This window comes from Misgurnus anguillicaudatus, chromosome 24 (genome assembly GCF_027580225.2).
Source record: "Misgurnus anguillicaudatus chromosome 24, ASM2758022v2, whole genome shotgun sequence".
NCBI lineage: Eukaryota > Metazoa > Chordata > Actinopteri > Cypriniformes > Cobitidae > Misgurnus > Misgurnus anguillicaudatus.
Window position 1 is genome coordinate 1,816,325 of NC_073360.2, and position 19,954 is coordinate 1,836,278.

The following is a 19,954-nucleotide window of genomic DNA, read 5'->3' on the forward strand; positions in this document are numbered from 1 at the left end:
AGAGAGGGGGGGTTATTTTCTAATGCTCTGAGGCAGAGAGGGTTAGCAGCACACGAACCAATGCGATTAAAGCGCCACGCAGGAGGAAGATGCGCCTGCTTGCAGCCTGCTGGACGGCGAGAGGTGCTCATGAAGATGGTCTGACTGTGGGCTCTCACCTTAATTCCTGCCGCTTCAGCTTCTCCGGACTTTCTTTCCATCCCCACTTCTAATTAAACATCTATGATTTACTCTTCCCTGTTAAGTTCCTTTCCCTTCCTTTTTTGAAACTACTCGGTTACCCTTGGTTCAAATGACACGTTTGTACTGTACCATTGTTTTTGGTTTGAAAGTTTTCTTTTTCCTCCGGATCGCCACTTGCTCCGATGAAAGACGCTCCTGACTCAGCATCGCACCTGCATCCAGCATCCCCCATGAAGCACAGCAGCATCCGGATAGCATCCAAGCTTTAACCAAGACAATCGCAGCAGAAACATCCGCAAATCCTTCATGCGCAACGAGCGGGCGCAAAAGCGCACAGATAATACGCACGGTGGAGATACTTTCAAGCCATTTGCACAGGAAATCCGGACTCCTTTTTGTTTTAAGCCAGTCGTTGGCATTCTGAGTCGGGGATCAGGAAAAAGCAGCGGGCAAAGTGTGTGGAGTGAAAAGAGGAAAATCTAGCTTGGGGATTGAAAGGAGCGGGGCATGTGGATATTGGCATTTCTCTTTTCCCAGAGCATCCTGAATGGTTAGTCCTAATTTTTTTAATTAGTCCACTCATTTCAAACTTCGACGTTTAGGAAAAGGTGTCCTGTGAATGCAATGAGCTGTATGCAAATGAATATTTAATGGTGTCACGGGCGGTCACCTATGCTGGGAGAGTTTCCCTCATTTTAATCATTTATTTAATCGCCCTATTAGTCACGTTATGACACCGATGATGTCAAATAAGCACTGTAAGCTTCATATAATGATCCGTGTGCATACGAGGGCCTCCAGCAGGTACTGCACAGGTCGTTTGTTTTACGCATGGGGAGATATTAATGAATGTGACCTCTGGTTTATAACACCACGAGTGAAGCTACTCATCTAAATATGTTCAAAGTTTGATTTTGCATTTCTTTTTTTATTGCTTGGAGTCTGCTTTTTTGCATAAATCCACAACAACTGACGTATTTTATATAGTTAGTGTTTGTGTGTGTTGCGCCCTCCCTTTTATTTTTGGATTATTTTATATCAAGTTAATGCAATTTAATTGTGGACATCAATAACTGGTTTATATGCAAACGTTCAATCTCAAATCAATTAACTATAAGTAGATAGATATTGGTTTATTGATTTCATATATTACTGTAATAATTTGCATACCCCAGTATATCTTAGTTGAGAAATTTATACATTTCTGCTAAATTAAGTTATTTCATTCAGTCATTTTTCTAAGATACCCCTGTTGTGCACGTGAGCCCCTCACAGTGGGTGGATTGCAGTGAGAAAAAGGCAACAGCAATTTCTTTCACATAATTTAATTCTTTTATATATCATCCCTTTTCAAATGGGTCATAAACATTTTTTTTATATTTGAATAAATGTATGGCTTGCTTAGAGTTTGTAATGGTTAGTTGCATTTAAAGGGCTTGCAGAAAACAAATTTAATTTATGTAATATTGTATACACCAGTTAATAAGTTATGTAAAAAAATTCAAAACAGTAAAAATGGTGGCAATAAGATAAATGCAAGGCAAGAGCAGAAAAATACTACACAACGCCTTAAAAGCTGTGTGTGTGTGTGCTTAAGGGACTGCGCCTGCGTGGATGCATGTATGTGCAGTGAGAAATTTAAATACATCTTGATGTTATATTTTGAATGATTGTGTATAAGCATGATCTTTCTCACCTTTATTTAATAGTGTATCATTTTACAAGTGATTAAAGGTATGATTCAGCAGTGGTAGAGAGATGGTCAGTAGGTGAAAACATGGAAGGGTGTGTACGTAGGGGGGGGGGCATGAAGGAAAGAGAAAAACAGAATGAAGGAAGGCAAGAAAAAAGACTGATCTACACGAAATCTTGCAGACAGGCTGATAATGTTGAAAGGAAATTTACTGCACAACGTTAAAGGAGAAAAAGAGAGCCGTATTTGAAAGGAAAGGAATGGCTTTTGAGCAAATGCTGGCACGAGTCCTCAATGTGATGCTTCGAATGGCAGTCATTTTGAGGCGGTGAGGTTGTTACGAAAGCTCACCCTCGGAAAACAACAGAAAATAATCCTCCTCTTCGGAGGACGGAGATAAATAGACCACTGCTTTTGCTGTTTAAGCACAGCACATTGAGCTCTCTGAGGTATTTCTCACCTGGGGCAAATATGAAATAAAAAATATTGAGATGTATTTTGTAATAACTTTGAATTTAAATTGCGCCACACTGCCTCAGCTGAAACTCATAAGAGAACAGTGAGAACTCATCAGTCACCATCAGTGGCCCAGCTGAGCAGACAGTCAAATGAGACACTCACAAGATTTCCATCTGTGTGTTTGCATAAAACTGCACGTATACTGTATCTGAGAAGTGTGTAGTGATGTTTAAAAACTAATGATTTCTTCTTGAATTAGCTGTTGATAATGTGCTTATTTGGGAAAGTTAAGAACATTACTATAGTACAAAGTTTTGTGTGTGTTCCTTTTTTATAAAATATGATGGTAAACAAGCTTCCCATTAGTAGTGCCTTATAATTTCAAAAAGATCTAGAAGATTTAGAAGATGTGCTGCGTGGCATGCCATTATGGAAACCTCTAATATGAGAGCTATAGTTGCAATGAAATAAGGCCGGTTGTATGAATCAAGGACCCCTGACAAACAGCAAATGGTCTGAATAGGTACCTAACTGGTTTAAATTTCATCTGTTTTTACTTACCCTAGGTTGTGGTAACACAATGTGTTTGTCCACAACAATCAATTAGTTATGTTTTATTTACACAGTTTACAAAAGTACACAATTTGCTGGTTCATATTTATATAAATATTTTATTCATTTCAAAGCATTATTTAATATTGCTCTTTTTTGCTCTAAAGCAGCAGTTGAACGTTGTGCAAAATATGCATTTGCAATTGCATATAATCTAATCAGAAGCAAAGAAAAAATGTGCACATTGACAAAACATAACAGAGCTGCATGCCTCAGATCTCCGGCTCAAACGTTATAATCTGCAACTCGTTGTCCATAATACACATGCAGTTGGATTATAATCTCATCCGGCTAAATAAAAACATATGATGTTGTGACTGGAGATTACTGTCCTAAAATAATTATGCACAGTCGAGTAATCAAAATGATACGATACACAGTAACGACTTTATTGCAGGTTAGACTGGGATTTCTTGAAAAGTCTAAGGAGAAACCGACGAAATGATTTGAGTAAATTTGGCCGTGAGAGCCGTGTGTTTGCTGGGAGCTAATCTATTGGGGGCAATTAAGGCACTGTGCTGATTAGGAGCCCATCTGTTCAAGTTTGTTAGATAGTCCTCAAAGACCTGTGCCCTCCAATCCTCTATTACCTATTTAAAGATTCAACTCCCAGTACAAATACAGTCAGAGGAATCCACTGTATCATTTCAATAATATCAATTACATTTTTCCTCGTTTACTGTTACCATTGTTTAGAGATTTCTAATGCAATTCATGCATTTGATGTTTTTGCTTACTTGACATCTGCGGTTCAGCCGCAGACGGTCATATAGATAAGATTTTGAATTAGTCAAACATCCCACCATCGCGCGCAACTGATTTCATTGGTTGCCTACCGAATTATGCATATTAAACTTTCAGTGGAATCATGCAGGAAGGATTGTAAACTATAGCGTTAAATGCAATTCAATTACAATTACAATATCACAAATAAGTCACATTTTAATTTTGATAGGCTGTTGTGCCATATAGTTAGTTCTTTATGGGGATGAACATGTTTAGAGGTCACTGTAAGGACAACACAAATAAATGTCATTACTGCAAATTTACTGCATTTATTTAGTTGGTTTAAATGTATTTTATTGTGTCTTTTGGATCATTTATTATTTATTCATTCAATTAAATAATAATAATAATAATTTAATATAGCTGAAGGCAGCTTAACTCTATCTTTTGTTACATGCATATTAAAGTGTACCATAAAAGTGTTTTATAAAGCAAATTATATCTCAAAATCTGTTTATTGCTGATTATCGAAGGTAGTTGCAAAATGCAGGTTCCTCTAAAGATGTCTAAGCTTTGGATTGTGAAGCCTTTAAGTGAAAGCAAATATTATATATTCAACACAGTATAAGATATTTTTCTTGTTTTCGTGGTTTAGACATACCCTTGATATATTAAAAAAAATGTTCACTTCTCTTTGACCAACACATACTTTTGCACGAAACTGTGAAGAGAATGTGAATTAAGGGGACATTATTATTTCAAATGTATTTTAAAATTAAATATTTTTAAGGGATTATGCTTTTAAAGGGAATTTCATGCTGTTCTGCTAAATGGATGTAAATGGATGTAGAGAACTTAATACAGTATCTATCATTCAAATGGATCGTCTGTCACTGATGTCTTCTGGAAAATACCATCATACCATCTAGGGAGAATATGCAGGCTGTTGTATATCTATAGGCTAAAGAATGACAGGGTGACAAATGACCATAACTTGATTTCTCAACATTGTGATATATTTTTAACATGGCATAGACTGAAGACCTAAGTTGGTGGCTTCTATTTCAGAGCATATTAGCCAGGTACATAATCTGCTATGCATAGCATTGTGTGTGTATATGGAAGTGTGTGTGTGTATATGCAGGGTGCGGTGCGTACATGCACGTAACTCAGCCACAATGCAGGAAAGCAAAATTTTGTTTCAGCATTTTCATGGATTTGTTTCAACGCCATTCATGAGTTGCATCCTCTATAAAGCATTTAATCCTTTCTGACAGATGATATAAGCCCGTACAGTATGTTGAATATCTTTGTTTAGGTAGCCTATTACTATTAGCAAGACAAGACCACAACCAGGACAGAAAGAATATTCATGTTTTCTCGTATGAAATTCTACCACAGGAAAGATAGATAGTATCTTCCAAAACAACTTTGTTACTACAGTAAAATCTGAAGATAAAGACTCTTTCACTTAGTGTCAAAATCTGTCGTCTTAATTGTGATGGTTGTATTTTGGTGTAAGCAATAGTTAAAATGCTTAATTTTCATTTTTTTTAAATAGCGTATATACTGTGCATTTTAATGGTTGCTTTTAAACATTCAAACAATTGAATTTACCTTTGAGCAAGATTTTTCTCTAGATTGCTTGCATTCAAAACCCACCGCTGTCCTTCAGCTCATAACAGCTGTCTCGACTCCAGAAAACATAAAGATGTTGCTTTTTGATGTGTGTTTTAGCAGTTAAATGTCTCATTAGAGCGGCAGTTGCCTGAGGTTTATTATCTGTTACTCTCTCTCTCTCTTTCTCTCTCTCTCTCTCTATCAGCTGTTCCCCACAAGTGATTATGCTAATTGCTGTTTGATCAGATGATTAAATTATAATTCGATTAATCCAGGGTACTAAATGCTCTGAATATATTTGTGTCTGCTTGGCTGGCTGCTTGTGAGGAGCAGCGGTCTCCTGTCACCTTGCTAGCGCACACGAAGAAATAAAAACGTGACACATCAAATGGAAAGAGAAACAGTCTGGAGAGATGGATGGGAGGGGGTGGTAGCATCCACTTTCAGAAAACATTACAGCACTCTGGCATACATCAAACAGATGTCAAAAGTGCATTTAGTAAAAAAACAAAAACAAAGCCCATTTAGAAACACTTGTTGTTTCTTAGTAAAAGTCTAGCAATGTCTGATTCTTATAAAAATGACTATACTGTATGTTTTCTATAGATTCTTTTGTATTTTGACATTTAACCACATGCATAAAAAACATTTAAAAGCTAAAACATTTCTGTTAGACATTACACAGAGAAACCTTTCTTTTGCAGTTGCTAGCATTGATGATGTCCAAGATCAATTCCATGTTGAAGTTAATGATAAGCTAATGAAGTAGAAAAAAAGCAGAATTTGATTGTGTTTTGAATTAAAGCTTTTTTATTTTTTCTTCCGATTTTGGTATTTTTAACCATTATTAGGACTATAAACATTGATGTATTTAAAGAGGGAGCACTGGGAACCATGAAACTGTGCTATCCGCACCCTGCAATGCCATGGGCCTGATAGACCAAAGCTTTCAGACATTTTTTTATCCATTATGTTATAGATTTACTGGAAAACTGGGATTAACACTCCTATAAGGATGCAATTGCAATATATAAGTTACACCAGTCATAGCATACAAGTTATTTGTTCCTACCACAAAAAACACAGTGTCATACTAAATTTTGTATGTGCATTATGTAGGTATATAGTATGTAAATATAATGTAAACATGATATCCCATTGCTTCAGTGTAAAGAATTGAGTGTATCTTATATCAGCAACAATGATTTTAACATAATTCTCACAGATAAATCACAGAATTAAATGCACAGTATAAACTATAGTTGAAGTGTTTGACGGATTGACCATGGCCCACTCTGCTTCTGTTCACTGGTAGATATCAAATGCAAAAAATCTTTGTTGTATGTTTCTGCTATTTTTCTGCATTTTGTCACATTTTCAAGTTACATTTATTTGTATAGCGCTTTATTTTACAATGTTTAATTGATTCAAAGCACCTTTACCAGAAAGATGACAGGAAAAAACTGAAAAACTGAGAAAATATTAAATATATAATAGCTTGATTTGATTGTACTTATAGATTATAATGCATGGGTCTCCAAGTTTTTTCTGGAGGGCACCCGTCCTGCATATTTTTGTTCCAATTCTACTCCAACACACCTGCTCTAATTTTTAGGTAGCCCTGAACAACCTGATGTTACAATCTAATGAAATGCTATATACTTTTTATTGACTATTAAACATGTAATCAAGTATAGTGATAAATAAAAAGCATAATTTTACACTAGACACGCCTTTTCATTGGAGATGTAACGTTACTGGCCAATAATCTGTATCAGACGATAAAAGCAATTTTTAAAAACAGCGGATAAATGTCCGATATACAGTATCAATCAAAAGAGAACAGGAAAATGCAATGAATTTGTGTATAGCTCTGTGTATAGAAAATGTAAAAAACATCACTTATTGTTCAATATTATTGGTCATTAATAAATAACATTCAGAAATAATAATCTTAAGAATTTAGTTAATGGAAGTTAATACCACCAAACGATTGGTATCGGCAAATATCAGTCTGAATAAATGACTACTGGTATCGGTGGAAATGTTTTAATATCGGTGCATCTCTACTTTTCATCTTACATAATGGCACTTAAAAGAAGAAAAAATTATATGAAGAGTTTGGTTCCAAAACGAGATAACTCCTTTTTATAATTTTTCAGAAATCTAGTTTTTGGTTGTGCATTCCAATTAATGTCAATTAAACTGCAGTTGATTTGTTTTGATTTAAGCCTTCATAACTTAAAAAATGCAGATAAGTAGAACCATAAAACAAAATAATAACATGATAACATAATAATAAACATGTTTTGACAAAAAATTGAAAACGGAGTTCAAATACTGTAAGGGCAGGATGTTGACATTACATAAGGAATCTGCAATAATACCATGAACAGCATCATACTCAGGCATGAAGAAATTATAGCAACATCATTAAGTGCACAACACACCTACAAAACTGAAACTGAGACTTCTTTAAAGGCACACAGCGAAATCAGCAATGTTAAATCAACAATGCTGGTGTTTATATGAGTAACACCAGACCTGGTGGTCCCCATATATACATCAGCAGTGCTGATTTAACTCTGGTGATTTTGCTGTGATAGTTCACTGACTGCCTGTTTACACGAGAATCCTCGTGTAAAAATATTTTATCGGATGTGCCTGTCGTTTACATGGTGACAGCGTTTTTTTGGGGCTTAAAAACGCAAAAAAAGTGAAACAACCCTCCAGAGTGGAAATCTTAAAAACAATCTACCCTCGCGTTCCCATCTAAAGGGTAAAAACGCAAAAGTTTGCTCACGGTGGCTCTCGTCGCGTACGCGTTTACGTCACAGGTATACGCCAGTTCAGGAAAATAACAACAAACATGTCGGATTATTTCCATATGTCGGACCTTCATGTTGCTTTTCAGCAGTTGTACGAAATATTCACAGCTAGTATTTCTGATAAGAGAATGCGCATTAATTACCTCCATCAAATTGTTGATGAGCCAATTCGTTGGAGGCAAACCTGACGGCTTTGAACGATCGAGACCTGGGAGAACCATAGACTGTAAAAAAAAACAACGCCCGTTCGCTCTCTTCCATTGGTGAAAAGTGAAGGCGTCAGTGATCCAATCCGGTGCTGACATCTTGTGTCTTGAGTCTGCGCAGTAGCAATTTCGGGACCAGTCCTGCGCAGTAGTGAGCAGGAAGTAAAGCCGCGAAAGCAAGGCCCCGCCCTCGCTCTCACAGAATGCGCATGTCACAGCTGTCAATCATGATGTCACACCCCCGTTTTTATAGCATTAAATAACTAACTAAAAACAAACTTATTTTAAAAACAAACACTTGAATTTACATTAGCATGATAAAAACTACAGTAAATGACAGAAACCAGCTTCGGAAAAAAAGATAATTGAAATGTAATTAAACTGTTTAGTTGGTCTCAAGTCCCATTGAATAACATGGATTTATGACCTATACTGACCAGTCACTGGCGGTCGATCGAGACGTTTTGGCTTCTCTTTTCAGGGCTTGTGCAGCACGCTTGGGGCGAACAAGGAAGAGGGTTGTATGCAGGCACGCGGACTTGGTGGTGTTGTGTGTCAGCGCTTCACATTGCCACCTAGCCGCCTGGAGTGCATACTACATAGAATATCACACACTTTTGCGTCACCATATGCGCACAAGATTTCCTCCTCAAACCGCTATTATAAACTCGGAATAAAAAGTGATAACACGAACAGCACTTTTGCATTTTCTTTTCAGATTATTTCTGTGAAAACGTAGCCTGAAAAAATGAAAATTCTGTTATCATGTACTTACCTCAAGTTGTTACAATCCTGTATAAATTTATTTGCTCTGCTGAACACAAATGAAGAAATTAAAAAAGCTAATAACAGATCTGGGGCACCATTCACTTTTAAAGTATTTTTTTTTCTTACTGTAGAAGTCAGTGGTGCCTCTGCATGGTTATGAAATTTTTGTATTCGGCATAACAAAGAAAGTTTGGAACAATTTTGACTGAGTTCCATTTTTTTCCGGTGAACTATATCTTTAAGATTGTAGCTGGACCATTGCATAAAAGCTATATTAACAGAATTTATGCCAAGCTAAGCTAATTTCCTGCATATTTGTTGGCCAACAGAGAATGGCAAATAAAATCTAATCCTTAAATAACAGATACAGTAAACGAAACAACCATTGTTTGCCTTATGTGTCAGTTGGACTCCTTTTCTTGTCTAACTGGGCAGTGCTTTGCCTAAATGTCTAGGCTACACAAAATGTTTTGGAGTCATATAATTATAATATAATATGGTACATATTCACTTTAACATCAGCTCTTCATTCCAGTTTTGGTCTTTTGAATCTGTGTTTGAATCCATATCTTTTCATCTACTGCTAATGCACAGATAAAAGACGCCATTAGACATTTATCATTATAATGAATTATATTTCATGATAGAGATGTGTTGTGTAGATACTAAGATGTTGTCTTATATAGAGCTGTGGTAATGAACAGGTGTACTGAGATACAGACTATTGGCTATGTTTGGCTAACCAAGCTAGGCATTAGCCTGCAAGCTCAAATAGACGGATGTGTGCAGATGCCATTGAAACAGACACCTGCACCATGATAAAGACCACACAGAGGAAGTCTTTTACTGAACCCAGAACAGTTTTACGTGCCAAGGAGGGGAAAAATGCAGCTATCCGGGGGTTGCGCTGACCACAATGAGGGTTCTTGTTGAATCTTGCGTTGGGTCTAATAAAGACAGGATGCTTGTTTGTGAAGATGCTCTGCATCATTATAAACAGTCGAGGCAGGACGGCCGCTCTGGACACCGGTCTGATAGTCTTTCCTTTGAGCTCTGGATAAAGCCTTCTCTGTATATGTTAACAGAGGTGTTTTGACTTCTCACTGAAGCGCTTTTGTGTCCCCTAATTCCTAATTCCCTCTGCCGCTGTTCACTAACAGACGCTTATTTAGAGAAGGCCAAGATAAGAAGTCAAATGAGCTAAAACCATCCTAATCAGCTAACATAACCTGGATGCACATAACATAAATAAGACTGAAAAAAGATGAATTCATTTTTCAATGTCAAAATACTTTGTGTTAATATGCAGTGATGCACTGGGTTTGAAGAGGCACTGACTTGTATCTGACCAATCGCAAACAAGGAGAGCGTTCACAAACTCGTCTTTCGGTCCTGCCACTGACACAAATAATACATTTCAGGGGTGGGATATTAAAGCAGGACAATAATATCCCACCCCTAACCCCAATGTCACAGGGGTGAATGCAAATTTATTCAAATTAGATGATTTTATGCCATGAGATTATGTTGGATTATTTTATCATTTTATATTTGGTTTTCTTATCGTTGTTTTCTATTTTTTTTTTTACTATTTTTTGTTCCTAACCCAAACCCCAACTCTAACCCCAACTCCAGGAGAGAATAGTTTTAAAAGCGGTCAAAAAACATGTAGAACGCAAACCCCGAATCTAACCCTAAACCCAAGCGACAATGATTTAAAAATAGGAAAGAACGATGAGAAAACGAAATATAAAAGGACGCGATACCGACATGAACAGCCATAGAAATTCATGATGGGAAGGACGAAAAAGACATTCGTCTCCAGAGACACGAAAAACAGCGGAAATTCGTGTCATCAAACACAAATAAATTAATAAAAATTTTCGGTACTATAACACGACTTGCCATGAGACCATAAACCGAACCTACGCACAGAAAACTCAAATCTATAAATCGCAGATGAACCAGTTTCAGATCTTTTAAACGATGTCTAATTAATGTCATAGATATCTAAACGAGCACTTGTCAATGTTTAAATCTTTTAGCGAGCAGCAAGAATGGCTTTTATTTCCAAAAACCTGGAGCAATTGGATAAGCAAAAGTGCGTACATCTGTTCAGACCCTGACGTGGCGCTAAGCACTTTTCCACGTTAAAGACAGTTTTTATAAATATCGACTCTGCCGTGGATTTTTGTGTACACACACTTTACGATCAGATCTGTGCGTACGCACACTTTATAAATGAGGGCCCTAGATTAAATTGGGTTCTTGCTGCTATTTAGCAGTGAGTTTTTCATAGAAGTAGACAATAAAAGACTGGTGTAGACTGTGATCTGGATCATACAGTAAAGTAAAATGTGGTATTAATATTTATTGTCATTAATCTAAAACACTCAAAACCAAATCTATTGACTGTTTCTTCATTATAAATGCTTCTTGTATCAGACTTTTTTTGCTTTTTAGTAATATGAAGTGTAAGGGACCACTGGCGAACCGTAGCTATGCCTTCTTAGCCTGAAACTTGTTGTAACAAACGAATGCAATGTGACATTAGCTCATTGGCCTGCTATCCAAAAATCTTTTCATTTTTGATATTCAGCCCTTATCAAAATGAATTAAAATGTAAAACGTTGTGCCTGTCATCCGTTAACGGCAAGAACGAATAGAAATGGCTTGAATGAGTAATATTCTAGAGGTTTAATGAATTTCATAATTAGCAATTAGTTGCAGTATTAAAGACGTCAGTTTGTTAAATCCTACCCGACAACGTGTTTGATAAATATCATCTTGATTTACTTTTGCAAAGCGGCTTGCCCTAATAGATTTAGCAGGTGTTTTTTAAAATAGTGCTTAGATTGAAATTGCCTGACTAACAGCCTTGTTCGTGCCATCAGCTGAGCAAATTCAGACATTAAAGTCAACAGCACTCCTGTTCCGCGATCTCAGCCCGCTGCCAAGTCGCTTCTTAACGAGCCGCTCACGTTCGCTCATTTAAAACATGACAACGGGAATCAGAGGCGCACCGCGGGGCCGCACTCCGCACGCTTTACCCTTTCCCGACATCAGAGAGCCGATCTGTCTGCACATATCACAGGCGAGCAGACGGCGGGCTTTTTCTGGTCTGTCATGTCCTGCTTAATATTCATGAAAGCAAATTGGGAGACAGTCATTTGGCAAGTGCTGCGAGTGCTAAAGCCTGTGGGGGTTGTAGGAGAGAAGTGCATACTCACAGTGGCAAAATCCCTGTCCCGCTCGCCCCTGCCTTGTCCTCTGTTCCCGGTTCCTGCCTTCGGCACCTTGTCGCGTCCCGTCGCCCCCCCTCTGGACCTGAAGACCCCCAGGCTGTGTGCTGAGTGCGGCCTTAATTACCTAAGGCCTGTGACAGAACCTGTCAGTGTGGAGCAGATATCCCATGATCCTGTTTAGCAGTGACAGTGCAGACAGTGATGCCAGATCACCAGACCTGGCACAAGCACTGGTACGGGAACAAAGCAAAACATTGGCTTTAAAATACTCCTATCAGTCAGCGTTGCATGAGTAAGGACCATGATGTCCATGTTTCTTGACTAAATATGTGAGTGGTTACATCCTCCACATCTCCTCTATGTCCATTCAGGTCGAACTTTAGTAAAACGTACATTTTTCCTTTGCATTTTTGAAAATATCATGTACACACAACAATGTTACATTAACCTACTTTATGCAAAAATGATATGAAGAGTTTCATTGCAAAACGAGATAAATCCATACTTAGCCGTATTTTTTAAGTTATGAAGGTTTAAATCAAAACAAACCACCTACAGTTGAATTGAAATTAATTGGAATGCAGAACCAAAAAACGAGATTTCTGAACAATAAAAAAAACGGTGGTTATCTTGTTTTGCAACGAAACTCTTCATATGTAATTCATGCCAGGCCAATAGACGGCAATGTTACTTTGTAAATAAACTCAATGCGTTAAACAATCAAAATGGCAAAAGCATCACACCACTTCGTTTGGACAGATGACAAGGTAGGTTTATAGTAACCCTTGACTAAGTGGCTAAAGAGTGGGGTTAAAGCATTGTTGTTATGGTTGTCAAGTACTTTGCATGCCTGTAGAATGAGCACGCAATACGCACAACATCACTGTTATTGCATATGTGACCCTGTCTGTAAAATTCAGGCTAATGTCTCATAATCTGGTTTTGAGATAACAAGGCTCAAAATTTGATATTAACCTTTTCTTTATCTTTAAAGCCGGACATACAGTATGATTAACGTTTGAATTTTAGCTGATTTCTGAGACGTACGATTTTTGTTTAGTTGGGCCGAATATCAGCTTCATCGCATGTTGTTTGTCACACAGTGTACAGCGGGAAACGAGAGGCGATCGACCTCTCCCGACCGACATGTCGGAATTTTGGTCGCTCCTGATGAGGGTTTCGCAAAGTTGAAGCAGAGCTACAAACCGATTGCCCTAAACTCATTGTTTTTGCTCTCCCTGTGCACTTGCTCATCTTCTTTTGTTTTTTCATAAATTTAGGAGCATGCCAATACCAAACCCTGTTAAAATCAATAGTGAGTAATGTCTCACAGTAAAATACATGTGTACAACGTCTCAAATTTTTGTTATTTATCTGGATATCTGCATTTGAAGCTGGATATTTATGTACTGTAGGCAACAGACAGCATATATAAATATATATATAAAACTGCCAGATTTTATTGTACTGTATTAGTGAGTAACTTCACTCGAAGGAACCATATATGATTTCAATTAAACCAGCTTTTAAGAATAATGTTTTTGTTATTGGCAAGTGTGAATGGTGCAGGCATGGATTCATTTGCGCATTTGCATTGTTAGTGTTCGGCTCATCAGCATTGATTGCACCTTTGCTCAGATCAAATGCATCAGTGCTCCTGAATGCTGTCTGTGATGGACGATTAAACTGTTGAACATGATAAATGCTGTCGTGTGTGATTGACTGCACATTCGAAAGTGAGCATTCCTCTGCGTAATGTGTTTTATAATTAAATACATGGTTATTTGTGACCCTTCCAGGTCATCTAATGAAGAGATTAGGAGCATTTAAGTTTGATTTCAATCTTTGACATGACCATACTCAGTCAATATTAAAGATATCAAGGTTATATTTTCATACAATGTTCTTTAAATGGGTTTTCACATACAAGGCCAACATTTTTCTTTGTTATTATAGACCCTTTTACAGCCCACGTGATCAAATGGCCTGCGTGCGCATTTTGGCATCAGAAGTGGTGTTATTCTCCATTGGTTTAAAGCCGCCTTTCCACTGCACACGACAAACGACGGCCGATAAGCCGTAAGTCATTCATTTCCTATGGAGAGTCGCAAAGCGGATGCGTGAAGTGCCGACCATCTGCGGATGTGTAAATATCGGATCCGTTTAGACGGTTGGATCCGTTAAAAAATTGGAACTTGTGCGACAAAACCGCATGCGATACGCCGACCGGAAGTTATGTTTTTCATTGTATTCCAATCACAAACTGTGTGTGAGGTGAAAATGATTAATCCTTTTGGTTTAACTTTATTAGTTACACTTGAATCCTTAAAAAAACATTTTTGATTACTGATAATAAATACATTATTAATTGAATTTGTGTATGTTATTATTTTAATCTTTTCTCCAAAAAATATTGGCAATCTTTGTCATATATAAATAGCTGTTTATTGTTTCATTCATTTGCATACATTTATTTATTCCACCATGGTAAACATATTAGAATGAAGCCTCTTATGCTGGAATGAGCTTCTCTCCCATATACGATTAAACTGAAACTTCATTACGACTGCCACTAGGGGGAGAACTCCGACTGTCGTTTCCGTAAGTCGTGTGCAGTGGAAAGGCGGCTTTAACGTGTTAGCAACTCAGAAAGTTTATTAAAACGGTTTCCCAACATCAAAATGTCTGGTTGTTGTGTAAGGTTGCACTAATATAATATACTAATACACGTATATATGTATCTGGCCACTTTATATTTGGCCATCTGCTAACGTCTTCTATCCACTCCACTATAGTACATGGATCTGGTAGCTGTGTTGTAAAAGTTGATAAAGTCAACTTTTTAAAATAACTTTCTCTGTCTGTGTTGCTTCACTGCTGATTCTTACCATATTTCCGTGGCCACAATACGTTGCCACGTCATCATTGTGTACAAACAGTAAAAGGATCTATTCAGTATGATGTTTTTGTAATCCCAATACCATATTTATATACAGGGTCCAAAATGAAGTCGGTAACCCCCAAATGCAAATAAAATTGGCTTTGATGAGTTAATAAAGTAAGTTACTCTAGTTGGCTGGTAACTTAACGACATAATGTATAGACTCTTTTACTGTTTGTACACAATGATGACGTGGCAGTGTATGCGTGCACATTTAGCAGGCAACAAAAGAAGAATCAGCAGTGAAGCAACACAGACAGAGAAAGTTATTTTTAAAAAGTTGACTTTTTCAACACAGCTACCAGATCCGTGTACTATAGCGGAGTGGATAGAAGACGTTAGCAGATGGCCAAAAATAAAGTTGCCAGATGCATATATACGTATATTTTATTAGTGCAACCAAACGCAACAACCAGACATTTTGATGCTGGGAAACCATTTTAATAAACTTGCAAACACCTTACAACCAATGGGGAATAACACCACTTCTGTTGCCTAAATGCGCGCGCAGGCTATTTGATCACGTGAGCTGTAAAAGGGTCTATGGTAATAACTGACCCTTACTGATTAAGTGACATAAGCAATTAAAATCAAAGCCATTAACATAACAAAAACATTTGACCGGACTTGTGTGTTTTCTAATAACGTTTACCTCTATATTTAGGATGCATGGTGATTTATTTTCTACAGAACTGCAAGCTGCGCTTATCTGTGTGATATTTTACATTAGGTCAGCAAAATAAAAATGTGAGGAGACAAAATCAAAGTGTTTACATTTTTGTGATTTTGTTTGTCAAAATAGGCAATGATAAATAAATAGCTTAGATTCATGAGTAAAAATTCATGAGAATTTATTTGTATAATTGTTTTTTAACATCAGAGTAGATTTTTTCGGATTAGTGATGTACTATATGACAACTATTAAAGTTTTAAATGTAGGTTCTGGAGGAGCCTAAACATTTAGGCCTGTCAATAATCCCTAAGAGCGTATATAAGACAGCCTCCATGCCTCCCTGCCCAGAGGCCTTTTTATGGCATCCCTCCTCCCCATCTCCTCCTTCACTTCTCTCTTTCTTCCTCTGTGCTGTTCCATTGCAAGGGGGATGAACTTTTGGTTCGAGCCCTAGCCTTAGGTTCGCTCTCTTTAAAGGTTCAGAGGTCAGGTTCAAAGCTCCCTTTGAGGACAGCAAGCCAAATTCGTTTACCATTAATTATTAAGACTGACTAAGCAGGCGCACTAGTGAACCATGTCAATAAAATATATACACAGTTATTTGCAGTGATGGTAATAACGGCGTTATTTTTTTTAGTAACGAGTAATCAAACAAATTAGCGTCGCACACCTGAAGTCAATAGATAGGTGCATAGGATAAGACGACTAAAAGTCTCAAAATATACAAGGAACAATTCCCGCACACTATCTACTTGCTGAATTTTTTTTTTTTATGAAAGTTGCATTGCAATGTTTCGATCAACTGATCTTCATCAGGCAACTGTTGCCTGATGAAGATCAGTTGATCAAACATTGCAACGCAACTTTCATTAAAAAATTTTTTTTCAGCAAGCAGATAGTGTGCGGGAATTGTTCCTAGTAACGAGTAATCAAACAAATTACTGTTTCCCCCGTTATAACGGCGTAACTATAATTAAAAGTGCTCTAAGCAAATTCACGCGTTTTAGACCATAAAACATTTTTTGTTACATACAGCAAACATCTCCTCACTATCTGCTTTCTGCCTGTCCGCTGATCAAACTGTAAAAAAACGCGATCTCTGTAGACAGCCCAGCCCCCACAAACTGCAATATAAACACAGTGGCCAAACCTAGCACCACGAAACAAAACAAAGTGTTCCAGCCAATAAACAACAAGAAGGATTTGGGGGTGGGGGTTGGGCATGTTTATGAAAGCACAGAAGGGAGGGGGAGGAGAAAAATAAGTGAACAGTGTCCCAAAGTGAAGTGAGCTAGGGTCCTTACCAGTGCCCGAACCTGTGTACACGATATACTGATTCACGACCTCGGGAGCTAGGGAACGAATTGAGACACACGGCTAGTTGGAGCCAGAGTCGTATAATAATAGAGTAATAGAGTTATGAGTAATACGAGTGATGTATCCTCGAAAATCATGTATAATTATATTAACATTTAATGCGTACTATAAATACAATTAAATATGAATTTAGTGTGTTTCTGTTATGCTTCACTGTTACAAATAACCGCGTTGGCGATCTTTTTTGGGATTTTAATATAGTAAAAGTGTAGGAATTATGTTTTACGCAGATTGATAGCCATTTATATAGCCATATTTTTGCTACAAAAAAAAAGATAAACTGTGTTGCTGTAGTTGGTATAGATAACCACAGTTATCTTTGGGTCACCATTAACTGTTTATCTTTATTAACTGATTTACTGTATTTCCATCACTCCCTAGTAAAAAATGTTATAAACATAGTAAGTATAGTGATCAATTCACATTACAAGCTAATATTTACCTAAAATAGCTGAAAACCTATGCAAACAGATTGACAGCCAGCTTGGTTTGGAACTGTAGAACGTTACATGAATGACATGACCGCGCAGCGGCGAGATCAAAGCGTTTCGTAACTCTATTATTGTACGACTCTGGTTGGAGCGAGCATTGCAGGAGTTGCATAAAGTTTTGCTGTTGATAGCCGAAAGCTGAACGTCTTCTTAGAAAGCATTTCGAGACGAGACTTAGGAGCACAGCAGGGGTTGTGTAGGTAGGTTGTTTTTTTCTTGGTCTTTTTTATTAATAGGTCTATTTGTGTATAGTTATCAGGTTCCATTTGTGCCGATGGTAGGCTACTTAAATGGCGCAAAACAAAGCCCACTTTAGCCTGTTTCATTAGCCTATTCATGACGCTGTTGTGATGTTGAGAGAGGTACGAGATAAAAAATAAAGCATTTTAATTGGAATGATTTTAGCATGTGTGATTTATGCTGGTACGGGTCGGGTAACAGGCCAAATATTAACGGGTCCAGGCGGGTGCGGATTTAATTTTGATATTATCACGGGTGACGGGTCGGATCTGGTGCTGAACTTTACGGGTACGGGCGGAAGCGGGTCTCCAAAAATGGACCCGTGCAGGACTCTGACACAAATGTTTGCCTCTCTATTGCCATCTCTGTTTGAAACATACAATTCAAATGAACCGCGAAAACATACGCAACAAGCTCAAAATATGAAGCATTATTACAAGCTTACTGTTGCAAAATACACTTAAGTAACATGTTTTTATTATTGTAAAGCACATTTACAGGGAATATTCACTTCATTGTAATAAAAAAGTAATGTCACAATGCAAATATACGGTAACACTTTAGTATAGACGGGTTGCCGGTTTACAAACATTAGGCTACAGGGTGCGCGCGCATCCAGGAGGCAGAAAGCCCGCTTGGTGAGCTGATCCGCCACTGCAACAACCTTAATTATTGAAACGTTCTTTATTGTTTGTATATAAATAAAAATTGATTTTAGTTGGATCTGTTTTTCTGTCTTTATTTTTGCAATGTTACTGTGATACATGGATGAATTATAATGTTAGGCTAGTAACGTAATAGTCGCATCTTCTGGTATGTTAACATCAGGCACCCAGCACTGACTCTGTTGGTACTATTTTCCAACAACAACTTGGCATTTTGACTTACAGACACCGCTACTAGCCTACAACACAATGCATGTCTCTTCTTTCTGCCTCTCGGTTGCGCGCGCAACCAGTTAATGACGTCGCCGTGCAACCCATCTATAGGGACCAATTTTGACTTTTAACTAGTTGCAAAAAGTGTTGAAAAAGTGTTGGCCCCCTTCCCAATTTTTTTGCATGTTTGTCACACTTTAATGTTTTAGATCATCAAACAAATGTAAATACTAATCAATGAAACACAACATGCAGTTTTTAAATGAAGGTTTCTATTATGAAGAGAAAACAAATCCAAACACACATGGCCCTTTGTGAAAAAGTGCTTGCCCCCCAAAAACATAACTTAACTGTGGTTTATCACACCTGAGTACCGGTTCTCTAGCCACACCCAGGCCTCACCTGTTCGCAATCAAGAAATCATTTGGACTTGCAAATAGGACTTGCCTGACAAATTGAAGTAGAGCAAAAGAATCTCAAAAGCTACCCATCAGGTTGAGATCCAAAGAAATTCAGAAACAAGTGAAAAAGAAATCAGTCTTCAGTCTGGAAAAGGTTATAAAGCCATTTCTAAAGCTTTGGTACTCCAGCAAACCACAGTGAGAGCCATTATCCAAAAATGACGAAAACATGGAACAGTGGAGAACCCTCCCAGCAGTGGCCGGCTGACCAAAATTACCCCAAGAGTGCAGCGAAGACTCATCCAAGAGGTCACAAAAAACTCGTCAATGGCGGGGAAAGAGTTAACTGAAGTAAATGTGGCCTGCAGATCTTTGGATGTTGCTGTGCGGTTTTTATCCGGGGTAGCAGCGAGTTTTGCGAGTGTGTTTGATGCAGTGGATTTTCCCAAACGGGTCATGACTGTAATGACTCGATAGAGAGGAGGAAGCAAGTGCAGGCAATCAGAAAAGGTTTATTGAAGATGATGGTAAATACAATGATAAACTAAAATAATGACTGAGTCCAGAATGTTGGCAATGGTGATCGAAGGTCTATGGTGGCGTGAGAAGTGCT

At 37.7% G+C, this 19,954-nt stretch overlaps 1 protein-coding gene across 2 annotated transcripts in view; it reads left to right on the forward strand.

Moving 5' to 3' along the window:
- The first annotated feature begins 10 nt into the window (after positions 1 to 10).
- The window catches only part of dscamb (Down syndrome cell adhesion molecule b), a 157,508-nt gene continuing 137,564 nt past the window's right edge, over positions 11 to 19,954 (forward strand). The window contains exon 1 of one of the 2 annotated variants that reach the window (XM_055195610.2): positions 11 to 733. In XM_055195610.2, coding sequence (XP_055051585.1) covers positions 691 to 733 — 43 coding nt within the window. In that variant the 5' untranslated portion in view covers positions 11 to 690. The remainder of the gene's footprint in view (positions 734 to 19,954) is intronic. The other variant, XM_055195609.2, reaches the window with a different exon arrangement.